Genomic DNA, 16,546 nt, shown 5'->3' with positions numbered 1-16,546 from the left:
ACTAATTTTTGTTTAGCACAGATTCAAACCAAAACACTGACATTATTTAATTAAACTGAGTTTTGTGGTGGTTTTTAATTATTTTAAACACAAGCTTACAGTTCATTGACAGAAGTATCTCATTACCACACTTCAGTTTTTCAAGTGGGGAGAGCTGTCTTGGCTCTGAAGCGCACAGACCTCTACCAGCAGCTGAGCCTACAGATAGGCAACGCGAGGATGGCACAGAAATCAGGGACAATTAACCTGAATATGTCAGTCCATAATGTTTTTGCTAGCTACAATATAAATAGTAGTTCTAAAGATACTTAGGATGCACCTACATAGAGGATCTTTTTGGTAGCACCAAGGCACAAGTGAAAGATAGAAATCAGTGAAACAGCACCACTGCAGCCCATGTCAGTGAGCGTTTGGAGGCTGTTCAGGCACCAGAACAGGTTGCCCAGAGAGGTGGTGGTGTCCTGCCTGCCTGCACGCTGCCCTGAGCAACCTGCTCTATCTGACTGTTCAGCTGGACTCGCTGAACCCCAGTGGTGCCTTCCAGCCAAAATTACACTGCAAGATGTGAATGTTTCTTAGAAAATGACAGGCATTTGGTAGTGGTATTGCTTTCTCCCTTAACGTTGGCTCAAAAGCTGTAGATCCTTTTCTTTAGTTTTACACAATAAGGTTGTTCAGGAGAAATAAGAATATTTTTAAGGCAGATGTCTCTAACCAGTTCTAGAGTTATTTCCTATTTCTTCTAGGATACTGTGGCATGGTTCCACTGTTACATTTTTGTTATTCTTATGGAACTCATTAGAAATATCTGGAAACAAACCAACACAGAATGGCTAAAATAGCATGTCTAGAGTGAAGATCTCTAGCATATAAAATTGCACCTTTTAAACACTTCTGATCAAAAACACAACTAATGCCTGTGTGTTTAGTTACAAACCTACCCTAAGCTTAACCTTCAAAATATGTTCTATCCTTCGAAAGCTCACCCCTATCACACTCTTCTTGTCCAGAAATCCACTTGGATGACCTCCATCTCACATTCCTACACCACGATCTCTGCAGTTCATGCATTTAAACACCATGCTCTGTAGCTCATTCACTGCGATCCTCAGAGGTATGATGTAGCTAACTGAGGAGCAGGAAGGAGGCTGGAGCACTACCAGACATGAAGGGGTGTCATTCTGCAGGCCCATGTTCACAGAAACCCTGCTGGAAATGGGTCTGCAGCTAGCCCAAACCTAGCCCAGTGCTAAAGCAACACCCCTGCATTTCATCTGCTGCAGTACAGCACTTGGGCAGCCCGTCGTATAACCCAACGTGTGCCCCAAGTGCCAGGATGCCCAAGGGGGCTGCACCATTGCAGGGAGATCCCTCGAATCCATCATACAAACCACTAGCTCAACCCCAAAAATACAGTGCTCCCATTATCTTTATTTTTAAGCTCATGAAACCTCATGTGAAAAGTGTAAGATGAGGTCACATTGCCAAATAAAATGAACCATACGCAACTGTGTGACTCAAAAAAAAAAAATATATATATATATATATTGTTTTCACATTTATCTCTTTTCCATTGAAATTTTTAACACCTTGTAAGTTTAAATATAGCTCAAATTATTTTGTGATCTTCTTGAAATACACACAGTTCAGCTGTCACTCAGAGACAGCTGCTTGACAGTTCAAAGATGTTATTACAGTCAGTTGTAGGAAAAAAATTATCTTATACTGACAACTGGTATTTTCAAGACATTTGAAATGAGAAAAAAATTAATTCCTTAGTCTCCAAGTTGGCACAACCAATTTATCAGATCTCATGTTGTGGCAAAAATTATGGGTATTTTATCTCTGATGTATTATATTGCAGTGCATAAATAGTTTAGTGAAAAGTAGCTATCAAAATCCAAATTCAGTGTTTCGCTGTAATTGAAAAATCAGCATATTCTCTGTCAGTGCAAGTGAGCTCCTACCTTTCACTCCTCCCTCTCGGAAACAACTAAACTGAGTGTAGACATAGCTGCTATTTGGCAAGATGAACGAGTTTTTCCACTTCACATTATACAAGGTCAAAATACAAATCTTCAAAATACCCTTAATTCAACAACAAAATTGCAATTGGCTAAAATTAATAAATTAATAAAAAAGCCTTCTATTAACTGTAATTTTCCTTTGCGCATTTAAGTGGAGCATCAGTAAGAATCCTAGAGAAAAGAGGTAAGCCAAGCTGTCTGTGATTGAAATCCCAAACTGCTGTTCTTTAGAAAAACTTGCAATTTTTTCCTCTTTCCTGTCTACATTAGTGAAATAAGCAATTTCAGTACAAACACTGTGCTGTTTGCCACCTATCTGGTGGTTTTTGAATAGTATAAAAGTCTGTTTAAATCTGCTTCAGTGCACAGTAGTTTTTGTATTGCATGGTTTAACTGCGGTTCCTGTTATCCCAAAACACAGTTCATTCATTATAGGTGAAATTAATCACAACACACTGAGACTGCCACATCCTTAAGAGCATTTTTAGTTGAGTTTTCACTCTGATTATTATCAATTCATCGCAAAAATGGAGTTTAAGATTTAAAGGAAAGTAAATTAAAAACAAAACAAAACAAAACAGATGTACTATTCTATTACCACTCATCCTTATGATCTTGTAGACCAGCTTTGATATTTAGGAACCTGCAAATTAGGAAATACAGTATTTTTCTTTAGAGGAGGAAGAAAGATACACTGTGGTACTACTGACCAGTTAATTCTTCAAAGTATACTAAAACAAATTATTCCCACCTAAAATACAGGAGTTGGATGTGAGAGAGGAGCAATATATAAAGCTTGTGATGCCTAAAACTACCGTAACATTTAGGTGGAAGTCTTTTGATTGCTCACAACAGTTTTATAAGCAATGACATATAAACTACATTGAGCTACTCCAAGGGATATCCCCCAATACTTGGAAGTTTTCTGCTCAGTGTAGTTACTCATAGCTCACTGTCAAACAGCATGCAGGCAAGTAGCTTCCTACAGTGAATTATCCCATGACTGGTTCTGCTTATTACTTTCATTAATTATCTGGATGAAGGGATAGAGAATACATTTTTTTAATCATTAGATAATAAAAAGCAGAAGAGCTTTGCAAGTATTTTGGAAGGCAAATGCAGAATTCAAAATAACCTTCAAAAATGCAGATAAACGTTATGAAATAAGTAGTCTGGAAGTTCAGTAAGACCAACTGGAAACTAGTAGAATTTTGTAGATGTAATCAACTGCATGAATACAATGTTTAACATAAATAGCTAAAGAGCAATTTTGAAGCCTGGTTTCATAGTTGATCACAAACCGTACATGTTTTTAACAGCAGACTTGTTGACATAAAATAAAAAGGAGCCAAACCTCATGTTGGGATAGACAGCTGTGTCTTACGTAGGACTTGCAAAGTAATAGTCTCCACTAGAAGACTTGGTCCAGCAGTGGACACCACGAGACAACTACAAGTCAGAATGGAACAAATATGAAGGGCAACAGGATAGGTTTAGAAAACATGATCTACGTGGAAACTTAATAGATCCATCCTTGTTTCATCCAGGAAAGAGAACACTGCAGGGACGATGTGGCTGTTGCACAAATTAACTGTTCTCAATGCCTGCGGGAATGGGCCAGTCAGTAACAGACTCCAGTAGCAGCAAGGAAGGCTTTGGTAGACATGAGGTAAGCTCTGACAGTCTGAAAGTGCTTCTAATGAAATAGATGGCATAGATGAGTTATAGAATCACCAGCGTATGATGCTGTAGAAGAACAATTATATGGGAATCAATTAGGAATGGTTCAGTCGGAGCTGAGCCTATTTTAGATGAGCGGTAAAGCAGCTGACTTTCCCAAGTCACTTCCAATAGTTCCGCCTGGCTTCTGCAGCAAATCACTTGCTTGCCAGGAGCCTGTACCACAGGCTTGGGAGCTGACAGAACATCAGGAGCTTTTTGACAGGCTTTTGACCAGAACAAAGCACAGCACTCCCAAATACCTACTCAAGACTGTATCTTGCTATTTCAGGAATTAGCGTGGTGAAGATTAAATGTTTTTAGGTTTGCTGCTATTGCCACAGCAATCAGCAAATCAGTTCTAGTGGAAGGTGTGATCCCTTGTGGTTACATTTTATGCTCTCAAATTTTATGATGTGTAGTATTGTATTCTCCCATCATCATGGTTTGAGCCATCCAGAGTTGAATCCCCCTGCTTTGAAAGTACAGATTTTGATGCTCTAGCTTCTGAGGTGCAGCCATCTGCTCTGTAGGTTTCTTAAACAGATACAGCTCGCTTAACTACTACTCTGCATAGAATGCAAAACAAATTTTCCCCCTAAAAATTGGCATTTTGCAACACAATTTTTCACTATTTACATCAAGTGGCATTAAAGGTGTTAGTTAATTAAAAAAAAAAAAAAAGAAACCACACAAGTGCATAGTTGGCCAGGTAAAGTAAAACACTGCTTTCTTGGGGCAGTACAACTCATTGACAAAAAAATCTGTGTGTTGGAAGTGCCAAGTATCTTTCAAAGCCTTTGAAGACAAAAATAGAGGACTTTTCACAAGTCAAATAACAAAAAGCTGGATGTAGTCAAAAATACTTTGGAAATGAACAGGAGCAATTACAAATTTCATTAAATGTCACTTCTGGCTTGGTTTTAAACCCTAGCCTCCTCAGTTTTGCAAAAGGGTTTTTATAGATTGTAGCACTACCCACTCTACAAACCGTACGCCCTAGAAAAAGCAGGTCCAAAAAGTAAATCACAGTATTAGTTTGTTGACAAATGAATGTCTAAAAAGAACAGTTTACACCAGAAGGATCAAAGTCAAAGCCTTTATTAAATGTTCCTTCTTTAAACAGACTGCATTTAATTCCCCTTTTGTATCTGTGATTTCTAAGGCTGTTTTAAATACTGTGTTTTACAGGGATTTTCAGTCTTCAGAACCGTCACAAGCAGCAAGTTAGCAGTACACAAAAACAATACGATTGAAATTTCACTGAGTTCTATTCCAGCTTCACAGGGTCTCTGGAAAAGACCAACAGTACTTTGAATACTGGAGTTTTTGCAGAGATCCTGGAAAAAAAAATAGGTATCACCAGAGTTTAAGCCTGATGTGCTCTAGCCACACCTCACAATTGGCCATAATTTACCAGTATTGATTAGTATATCTGTTTCTTGCGCATTATCTGTTTCAAAAAGGGGACCAAATTTTCAATTTTCAGCTAATGTGGGTCTAATTAAGGCTATTCTGGTATATTCGATACTAAAATACTCTCTGGGAGTCCTTTTCATGAAATCCCATCAGAATTAACATTTTCAAAAATGAAAACATTTAAAATAGGTGTTTTGAGTTGAAATGCTGATGCAGCGGTTGGTTCAGTGTTTTCTTGTCTTTTTGAGCTTTATTATCACGTCAGTATAGTGTCATCTATCTGTTCGTCAGAGTCAGCCTGGCCAGCCAGCTTCTTAAGGGATCGCCTGCAGCTTTCGTTGAGAAGCTCCAAGCTGGCAGTATCCAGAATCTTGGAAACCGACTGTGGAAGGAAGACAACACCAATTACCAATTCCTTAGGATACACCATTCAAAATAACAAATTTCAGTGCCTCACAAGGCATACTTGTCTACAATTTTTCAAATATGCCCAAAGCTTTCATCTGGTTTTATAATTCCAAACATGAGAACTATCCAAAACCAACTAGGACTTTGAAAAGAGGTCTGGATATGGATGTAGCAAAGGGGTATTCATTCCATCCATCCTAAAAATACTCTCTCTAGCACCACTAATACTGCAATAGGATTATACAGGTGACAACAGCAATAAACTACCAGTTCTAGCTGAGGTAACTACAGCACTGTAAGGCTTCAGGCATTTTGAAAGCAAGTCTACTGTTGTAAACATTAAGGGTTCATTAAATACCTTGATCTTCTCAATACTGCATGGTATGATTGTACAGCATCAGGTAATTTGCATATTTCTTCAAAGCTTAGCATGAGAATAGTGATGAAGGCTTAAATGCAAATAAGGAACATCCCACTCCATCTATTCCATAAAGAGACTGCCAGCACCTTCTGAGACTCCAGACCCAACACTTAAAACAACCAAAGGCAGAGCCACGTGACACAGCCCGCTACCGGTGGTTATGTTTTCTTCTGTCTCATACCTCAAGTACTTGTTCACCCGCTCTCATCTTCAGAAGGTTAACAATGGCTTGGTCGCTGTAGGCTCTTACGCTCGTGTTTTTATCTTTTGTGTTGTCCAGAAGTGCTTTGAGAATTGGTTTTATTGTCTGAGGATCCAGTGCGGGAAGATGGCTTTTATTTGCCCACCAGATCATCTTCTCCGCAACTAACTTTATATCACTGGATGAGTTCTGGAGACACTGAATGAGACAAAGATGGTCTTAAATTCAGATATACCAAGGACAGGCATTTAAAGCACGTTTAACTTTTTTCTAATTCAAGTATGTTAAGCTACAACAAGAAAAACAAGCAGTCTTCAACTCACAGATACACAAGAGAGAAACATGTTAGTTATAAACAAGTTTTACTAAACTTACATATACAGTAAGAGAAGATTAAACCTTGAAAACAAGATACTTTTTCAAAAGAAAGCTTCTAAAAATGTGGTTGTTGGCAGGGTCACATGCTTCTCTTTCAGCATTCTCAGGAAATGACAGTGACCACTGAATGCAGCAAAAGCTGACAGTGTTAGGACCTCTGTAAAATACACTCGATTAGCAGCAACAGCCCACTCAATCTCTGATTAGCATTTAAGGTACATTTCAATAGGATATTTAATTTTAAAATAAAAAATTGAGAGATGCTTACTTTTGATTTAATCTCAACATATTAGAACATGAAAGCTAGCATTTACACATCAACTATTAATGCCATGATAAAGGTATTGTGACAATTGTGATACTTATATTTTAACATAATACTATGATACAAATTAATGTATGGATGTAGAATTTCAAACAAAAAGATTGCTTTGAAGAATTATAGCCTCCATGTCAACCTGCATGTTTGACAGACTGAAATGTAAAACCTGAAAATATAACACATTTTTATTTACAATAAAGATAACAGACAAAATAAAAAGCAGCAGGTCACCTGCTCCAGCATTACATCTCACTCTGTTTTCCCTCACCTTTTCTAAGACATTAAAAAGGATCCTGAGGTTCTAACGTTCAAAATCAGATTCCTTCTACTTTCATGGGGAAAAAAATAAACCAGAACAACAGAGAAAGGAATTCTGAGGTAGATTATTTAAATAGATATGAATTGGAAAAAAGCATTGACTTCAATATTCACTTTTCTTCCAGGCTCTAGGAGCTACTCCATTCAAAAAAAAAAAAAAAGTTGAAAAATACTGCAGCAAAACCAGGGAGGAAAGGAGTTGGTATTTGGCACCTTTCTAACAAAATCCGTTAGCAACCTTAAAAAACAAACAGATAACTCCCCCGCTACAGTTTTCCATCTCTGCCAGCTGTTTGTTATTGCAAAGGAAAAAAAATCACAATGAACACAGAACAAAAGTCAAATTTCCATATTACAACAGAGATGGTGGTATTGTGTTTGCAGCTACAAAGTAGGCTAGTAAAGGTATTCTGTCTGTGCTTTGCTACAAAAAACGACTTACCTAGATTTCCAAGCATCAAGGGATTTAGAGCTTCCCAAAATAAGGGAGCTGAGGTTTCAGCTTTAATGCTATATTACAATACAGATATTTTGTAAAGAAAACCACCTATGAATTAGCTGAAAGAAAGATCATATGACACTAGTTAAGATCCCAGGAAAACAATACCAGGTAGCATAAACAGTCTTACCTTAATAAAGAGGTTGGAAAGTTTTGGAGGCAGGTTCCCCCCTTCTTCCATGTGGTACTTCATAAGAAAGCCCATCCCTCTGATGCCACTAACTGCAATGGGTATCTTCAACATACAAACAGAAACTGGTGTTATTACAGCAGAGTTCAATAGCCCCCATAACTAGACCCATAGTTACAGACTCTACAGAGCCTGTACTAGTTGCAGGCCCACAGACTAGTGAGCTTTTGCAAAAGGCTAAACAGATCTTTAAAAGAATGGTAGCATGCAACTAACAAAAACAATGTAATGTTATTGGATAAGTATAATAAAAATCACGATGTGGCTGTGAGCTACATGGAATGTGGTGGCAGATAGCACATGGCCCACAAGTTCTCAGCGCTAAGTTATTCGTGCAACCTTATTTTTAAAGTCTTCCTCCTAAATTGAAATATTTGCACTTGTAAACCTGGCCTGTGAATGAGAACTATAATAGGACAGCAGAAGTGTAATTTACCCCCAGTGAAAGTTGCTCCACGGCTGAAGATTATTTAATCTTCATCTCCACAGAGACCAGAACTCAAAGAATCAGAACAGTCATGTCATTTCACTCTAAAACTGCATCTAGTCAAGGGAGAACATTCAGACTGCACTTGGGAATTTTTTGTTCCATTTTTTTTTTGGTATTACAATGGACTTGTGCACCTTTTAAAACTACTCCCACAAGCACTTGAACAGAACTTGCCCACCCTCAGGTAGTGCTTACCCTATCAGCGGTGGCATTGCTGAGGATCATCTCCTGAACACTGTTGTAGTATTTGGGGGAACACAGCCTGTAAGGAGCAACATTTACAGCCACTGAGAGAGCCAGGCTTCGTCCATGTCTCACCATCCAGTCAATTCCAGAGACATCCGCTAGAAATGACAGAAAAAAAAATACCTCTAAAAATGCTACATCTGAGAAAGTATTTGTCAGTTTGTCAACTCCCTTAGATAAAACGAAATAATTAACAACATCTAAAGCAGCATCTTCCTTTCTCCACTCCTCCCAAAGAGCCATATACACTGTGCTAAACCACAGCACCACTATCAGATGGGAACACCCTATGGGCAGATATGGAAACCTGACACAAAGAAATGACTCTGCATTGTTGAACCTGGCTATTTCTGATGGTCTTCCAAGTCACATGTAGCCAGGCCCACATCACTTAGTGCATGAAGCAACTTGCCTTTGGAATTACATAAGCTTTACAATTTTATTGGTGTCAAAAGTAATCTGAAACCAGGTAACATATTTCCTTTTTTATAATTCCATAGAGTACCATTGCACTTCCAACCTACAGTTTCTCACAAAATTCATGCATTTGTCTAAGTGAAAGGTTAATTTTCCAAAAGCATCTGAAGCCACCAGATTTGGTCTACAATAAGCATAAGCCAATCTAAGATCACAGTGTCATCAACTAAGGTGGGACAGCCCTCCCTCCACCCTTCCTCAACATCCTGTCACCTCCCATCCTCTGCGTCAGCACTAAGCAATTACTTGGCCATGCTGGTACTTTCATCAACTCACCTGAAAACGAAACCAGAAAAAATACAGGTAAACCTAAATTACAGCAGTGTACCAGAGTGTACACATGAACTGCCAAGAGCAAAGAAAAGTACAAGGAAATCTGAAGATTCATGTTTAAGATAAGAAGGAGGAACCTAAATCACTTAGTCATAAAGTTTTCCCAAACCACTGGCTAAGAAAGTATCTTCCCCTGCTTTTCAGGTTTGGTTCTGGTGGTCACGGTAACTTCACCTACCCAGTAAGTGTTGCTGGAGAACAGTACTGAGCTCCTCTTCCGACAGAAATGCACACAGTTCTGCCAAGCAGCCAGCTGAGGCCATGCGGGTGGCATCCTAATGAGGGAAGGAGGGAAAGAGTAATGCTGGTGGGACACAATGCACATCACTGATCAGTAGCAAGAAGAGCAAGTGACAGAAGATGATATGAAATAAACGGAGAAGGGGGAAAACATACTAGTAGGCACCCTTTCACTCCTAGTACTACCTGTGTGTCACTTCATGAGTTTTCTTGTATGGAATGGAATTTAAAGCCTCTTCCACAGTCAAAGAAAAGCCAGCAAAGATTGAATAATTAGAGGTCTCATATAAATCCTGACTTGTTAACAAGTCATAAAATGAAAGTGAGTGTTTCAAAAGATATGTTAACACTTACATTTTGATTCATAGTCTAGAAAATAAGCATTACTTCTAGCCATCTCTAGATAAGCTTATCTCTGTAATAAACTCATACTACTTTGAATGTAAAGCTTCCAGACTTTTGTAGGTTCGGCTTGCTTATGCAACTATAATATCACTGCTATTCTCCACCCTCAAACATCAAATCCAGTGGGATTTTTTCTGGTTTTGTTTCTAGCATGACAACAGTTGTATGTCTGCATTAAAACAAACAAAAAAAAATTACTAAGATTATTTATTTTAATCTCACATATGATACTGTTGCTGTCATATATAGAAAACCCTATATTAAACTTAGTATTACTTATCTATTGGAGAAAAATATGTCACTAGCAAAGAAATTCTTCACAGTAAATGACAACCCCCACCTCAGAGCCTACAGACACATGTATGTGCATGCACCGAAGGTACTGCAGGTTTTTTCTGCGATAAAAAGCAAATCCTGACTTCAGATCTTTCTTAAGCACGTCGGTGAGGAACTGCAGGTCAAACCCACATAGACGGTTGCTAAGGAAACATTAAACTCACAGGTTTTCAGAGTTAAAAGTAACTGGCTAGAGATCTCCAATTCTTGCACCTGGCTCACAGGTAAGGTTCCAACAAGACTGATTTTACAGACCGCATTCAGTTTAGTGGGCAATGCCCAACTAAAATGCTTCTTTATGTAAGTTTCTTTCCCCAGAAGGTATTTTAGAAAATAATTTTGTTAGGAAGTTCAGATGGCAAGTTTAAAAGTAAGACTGTCCATAACAGGGACCCTTTGCAGCTGTCTGAAGCAATACCTCATCATGTCCCAGCATCCCCAGAAGCAGCGTGCTGATATTCTTCCTAATTGCAGCATCTACTTTTGCACCAGCTCCTCGTGTCACAAACCGCAGAGCTTGCAGCATCGTGTCCCTAGAAGTGATAACAACGTACAGTCAGAGATTGCCTCTTCCCTCACCCTAAAGAATAAACTGAGCTCTGGACATCCCTAAGAATTTCTCACACAGTAATTAGATTAACACACTTTGCCGTTTACGAGACTGATGTTCCTTCCACTGATAAGAGCCGCATGCTAGAGAATATTTCCATGTTTGTGTCTGTCTCTTACAACATAAATAACTTCTGACTATTCAAAGATTTTAAAGAAATAAATCAGGAAATCATTTTGTTAGGGATCTGTATGTGTAGGTCCCTTCCAATCCATAACATTCTGCGATTCAGGAGGGAGAAGAACTGAGCAGATGCCAAGTAACACCTCCCTGAAGTCACACACCAGGGCTTAGCTTTTAACCCAGAAAGTCCCTATCATCCACATCCTTGGTTTTACAACTCTTGATTAATAGTGAGTAAATCTTACTCTCAGAACTAAGGGAGGGAAGAAATTCTACTCAAATAGCTACAGTAGCTCTGCCATTCTAACCCAGCGAAGTTTGAGGTACCACCTCCACCTTACCTGATGGCAGAGTCATCACTGGAACGAATTCCATTCAATAGCTCAGTAAAGAGAGGATCCACTTTTACATGGATAACAATGAGTTTGCCAAGAGCATCGGCAGCTTTGAGCCGAACAGCACGGTTGGAGTCTTGCAGAGCTTTGGTGAAGGTTGTTTGCAACTGAGGCAAAAATGGTTTCAGGGCAATCTCAACCTACACCAGAGATGAAAGAAGGAAAAGTGATGCAGACGAGTCTGAAACAGTGGCTATAAATTGAGGCCTGTAAACAGCACAACTTGTACAGCAGTCAGTTATCAGAGTAGCAAATAGCCCTTACTCAGATCTACCACACCACTAAAACAGGAAGAACACAAATAATGCTTTACCATGCAATGTTTATTCATTTCAAACCTAACCTTTCTTTCTGTAGACTGAAATACAAGGAAAATGTTAAAAGATTTCTACACCATCATGAATATTCGCTTCTGTGGAAAGCACTGAATAAAAGCTCAGCTCAGTTCAAATGCATGAGATTATCATCTTTGAACTTAACATTTCACAAAATGGGGAGAATGCATGAGAAAAATTAATTACACGGTAGTTTTTAATCAAGTTAAAGTGGGAACAGCATTTAGCAATATTTCTAAGAGGCCCAGTGATTCAAAAATAGGACACTTTTTTTCAGTAGGCCAGTTGCAGTGCCATTCCTAAATATCAGATATACACCATCAGGTATCCTAACCATATTTAAATGAAGAGCAACAGATTTTAGGAAGGTTATCACGGTATATGTTCACAAACCAGTCAATTACTTTGAATCTTACCTTGGCTAAAAGAAGGCTTAATGTTTCAAGCAGAGCCACCTTGACATTCCAGCTGAACCGATCTCCCAAGATCCGAATGAGTGGTCCAGTAATGCTTACCACAGATGGTTTAAGAGCTTCAGCAGAAGTCAGCTTAATAACTAGCCCTAAGGCCTTTGCTGCTTCCTCCTTTTGCTCTGGATTGCCAGTTAGAACACCTTCCCGCAGCACCAGGAGTATAGAAGTCACTCCCTGTCATGACAATTAGATAAAAAAAGCTTAGAAGCTACGATGCAAAAAATGTCTTATTTTTGCTTCTGTTATACACCAGATGAACAAGCTTGGAGAGTTTCTCTCAATTTCCTGTTGACCTTCAGCTGCCTGCTTCCACATTTACAGAGCTACTTTTATTCAGCTTGATTTCATGCATCTATGCCTTGCTAAGCCAGTTGCTATGAGGAAAGTGCTGGTGGATGAGAGAATTTTTAAACCAGAGAAATTTGGCACACAAGTCCAACATTACACCTCCACAAGAAGCAGCCAGCAGTCATGACTTACATGCATAACAGAACTGTCAAAAATCTTGTTACAAAAGGAGTTGCCTGCAAAGTAATTCAAGAGCAGGAATAGCCTACAAAAAGTCTCCAACATGTGGATTTGGATTTTTTTCAGTATTTCTAATAGCTGTAACATCATATCAATCAAAACCCCCAAAGGGTGGGACATGATGGCTGTGACGACTCCAACTTTGCATGACATGCTCATTCTGATCCTTTACCTTCTTAGGAATGCAGAATCCTGGCACATGCTCTCCTTTGGCCTCGTTCCCTACAACCCGGATGTCCCTGTGTAAGTCCTCAATGAGGGCAAGCTGGTTCCCAGCATCTAATTTCTGCAGGAGAAAGGGGTAAGACAAAGATGAGGTAACATCACGACCAGCTTTTCTTTCTGAATTCTCAGGTGTGTCAAGAGAAGGCAGCTGTTTCCTTCCTCTTGCTTCACTCATAATGCTGATGTCAGGCTCAGCCTGTAACTCTCAAATCTTTGCAGTATTTGCAAATGTAAATGTCATTTACAGACAAAACAAAAGGTTCAATTCAGGCAGTATTTTAGCAGCTCTATCCCTGCTTTCTCCTTGCCAGCCATTACCACCGTAACCTTTTTAAGCTGCATCTTACCTTGGTGATGGAATTAAGTGCATCCCAGCTTTCATTCAAAACTACAGGATTGGTATCATTAAATAGTCGTATCAAGCCTGAAACCAGGTTCTTGAGGTGCCCAGTATAGTCTGCTTTTGTCTTGGAGCAGTAGATATTCAGAATGACAGCTGCTGCTTGTCTCATTCCCACCTCAGGGCTGCGGGTAGCTTCTAGCAAATCTTCAGTTATAATTCTCTGTCCAACATCATCTTCCACGGACAGGATTACAGACTGGCAGTTTGCCATCTCCTAAAGAGTCCAAATTAACTTTACATTAACTCTCAAATAGAATAAAGCCAGATTTAGCACCAGGTTTGCCCGTGTTATCCAAAGCATTATCTCTTAGATAAATACTACAATATATCCCACTTGCTGATCTTTTCTTATGGAATAGCTGGTCACACTGCCATTAAAAGCTCAATTCAAAACCGATTTCCCACTCATATTTCAGTCCTTATATTTAGTGACAAATTTTAGGGTTAAAAAAAGCTATAAATGGGTCACCAGTCCTGGACCAAAGACAGGTATATAATCAACTCTCAGCATTTAACAAGTGACCTGAACTGTTGCACAGATAGCTCTGCAGCTGCAGAAGGGCTAACTTCCAAAAATTAGAGTAGCTCAGTCTGCCTAGTCTTATTTACCCCCAGACACCATGGGTCTTGTCAGATAAACTACCTAAATAAAAAAAAAAAAAAAAAAGTTGCGGCTTTGCATCATAATACTAATTACAAGTACGTCTAGAAGCTGAGTGAAAGGGCATCTTCAGCAGACAGAAAAGAGGACTTTATCACCAACATTCCCAATTCACCAACTTGTGTACATGTCTATATTCAGTCACAGCTCCAGGATGTTCTCTGGAGTCCAAATAACAGATGTTTCTGAAAGCAGTTAAGAAGGAGTGCTGCGTGCAAAATAGAAGATTTTCTCCTTCCAGCCCTTTAATCTCTCTGTCTTCTATACCAATAATAAATAAAGCTAACTAGACACTCTGGCAGCTCTCCAAGAATAAGTAAACTGAGAATTGCATCTTGTTGCAGGCCAAAGAGACTTTCATACGGATACAAATGGATTTGGAAAGCATATGTTTTTCAACTTTCAATATGCCACCAGGCAAGAAAATTCAGCCTGAAGAAGCTAGTGGATGTAATATGCAATCTGTGAATCTAGAGAACACAGGTTCTGTGCTGAGAAATAAACCCAAAGCACTATCTTCAGGCAACCAGTCATAACACAGAACTGAACCATGGTACTTGCCAGTTGCTCTTCACTAGTCCCCAGCTTCTCTTTCAGTGCAGACATCATAGCAGGCAGGATGACACTCAAGTGCCTTGTCAGAGCATCCCCTGCTACTGATGAGAGGAAAGCTAGCACACGGGTATTCACAGGGGGAGTAGTCAGCTAGAAAAATAAATAAATAAAAAATAAGAAATTAGTAAGAAGTTTCTTCAGAAGGAATGAATTTTAAGTCATCTATAACAGGAGAAAGTTTTAATTATGACTGCATCACAACTGCAGTGACAATGTTTTGAGCATAAAATTGGAAGAAGACTTCAAAATATTTTGTCATCAGTCCAAAGAAATCTGGCAGAAAATAGAATAAAAACATAGCTCTGAAGTTTGTTTCCAGTTGTACCTTTGGCACCAAATAAGGCAACACCACCCGGCTCTTGACAGCCATGACTTGTTTAAGACCATCCACAGCAAAGTCAGATGTCTCTTCATTATCCTACAGGGAGAGAGAACATTACAGACCTGAGACATGATTTGTGACACACCAAGCTAAACCTTGTTTCAAGTGACTGTTCACCACTTGATCATATAACCAGTACTTACACAGGTCCTTCTGTCTAAAAATGCTCTTATATAACTAAAACCTAAAAAAGCCCTTATGTCACATTTTTCTGATGTGACATATCAGGCACGGTGGCCAATTTATGGAGGTGACAATGGCAATTCCCTAGCAGAGCCAGATGCAGCAATTCTCAGGCTTGTGCTTTAGCCACAAGACTTGCCCTGCTGATGGCTAGCATGACAAGGAGGAGACAGTGTAGAGACGCCACTCCCTGGAAGGGTCTGCCAATCCAAGCTTCCCTCTCCTTTAAGCTAGTCATTCAAAACTTGTCCCACAACATCATTAAGTTGTTGACTAACGCTGAGTAATGCTTACCAGCTGCTTCAACAAAAATGGCAGGATATCCTCAAGAGCTTGATGTCCAATTGTTGAGTGCAACTGTTCAAATGTTTTAGCCGCGGCCTCCCTGACTTCTTCCAGAGGGTCACACAGAGCTTTTCTCACGGTAGGAACTAGGGACTCGGAGAAAACCAGTACCTGAAAACAAAGATAAAATTACAGAATATCTAAAGCACAATGGACATGCGCAACTCAGTAGAATAGCTAAGAACAGGAATTTACACAGTGAACTCTAACTTTCTGTTTGCTTGAAATATACCGGAAGAAAATAAGGATTAATCAAAGATTTGCAATGCTCTAAGGATACCTTGTGATTTTTTTTTTATTATGATAGCTTATAGAAGTCAAAACTGTGCAATGGCTTAAATATATCAACAGATGCAAATGTGTACATTTGCCTCAATAGCAACTCATCAATCATAAGTCCTGAATCTAGTCCATAAAAGATGTCCAATACTGTCATTGTATTTTTGCGTCTCAACTGCAACCCCGGCATTGTAACAAATACCTAGGAAATGGCAAATTTCACCTTCCTTATTTAACTTACCGCATCTCTGCTGGTAGATTTCATTATCTCACTCAGCCCAATGCAGACTCCTTGTCTTTCATCATTCTTGTCTGATCTCAGTCCATCTTCCAGAATAGGAATGATTTCAGGAAGGATCTTCTCTCCTAACTTCCGGACAAGGTCTCCCAATGTCCGTGCTGCAACCTATTCCCCAAAAATTATTTAATTAGTTTTCTTGTTTTATAAAACTTAAGCTGAATTTTAAGCGAAAGTTAGCTTTTGACTATAAATTACCATTCACAGTATAGAAAGAGTAGTAGCAATGGAAACAACACTGTAACAAGTAGTCGTAGAAAA

General features: G+C 39.1%; 1 protein-coding gene across 1 annotated transcript in view; it reads right to left on the bottom strand.

The window, feature by feature from the left end:
- Positions 1-4,831: 4,831 nt before the first annotated feature.
- The window catches only part of GCN1 (GCN1 activator of EIF2AK4), a 42,756-nt gene continuing 31,041 nt past the window's right edge, over positions 4,832-16,546 (bottom strand). Inside the window, exons 45-58 of the mRNA XM_084297349.1 lie at positions 16,229-16,393; positions 15,658-15,819; positions 15,124-15,216; positions 14,745-14,888; positions 13,467-13,736; positions 13,067-13,180; positions 12,310-12,540; positions 11,505-11,698; positions 10,849-10,963; positions 9,628-9,724; positions 8,589-8,737; positions 7,844-7,948; positions 6,176-6,394; positions 4,832-5,547 (exon numbers count right to left, since the gene is read on the bottom strand). Of these exons, the coding sequence (XP_084153475.1) occupies positions 5,422-5,547; positions 6,176-6,394; positions 7,844-7,948; positions 8,589-8,737; positions 9,628-9,724; positions 10,849-10,963; positions 11,505-11,698; positions 12,310-12,540; positions 13,067-13,180; positions 13,467-13,736; positions 14,745-14,888; positions 15,124-15,216; positions 15,658-15,819; positions 16,229-16,393 (2,184 nt within the window). The 3' untranslated portion in view covers positions 4,832-5,421. The remainder of the gene's footprint in view (positions 5,548-6,175; positions 6,395-7,843; positions 7,949-8,588; positions 8,738-9,627; positions 9,725-10,848; positions 10,964-11,504; positions 11,699-12,309; positions 12,541-13,066; positions 13,181-13,466; positions 13,737-14,744; positions 14,889-15,123; positions 15,217-15,657; positions 15,820-16,228; positions 16,394-16,546) is intronic.

The sequence above is a fragment of the Netta rufina genome, assembly GCF_964035555.1.
Source record: "Netta rufina genome assembly, chromosome: 17".
Classification (NCBI taxonomy): domain Eukaryota; kingdom Metazoa; phylum Chordata; class Aves; order Anseriformes; family Anatidae; genus Netta; species Netta rufina.
Note: the sequence above shows the minus strand (reverse complement) of the source record. Positions and strands in the feature narration are given on the sequence as shown.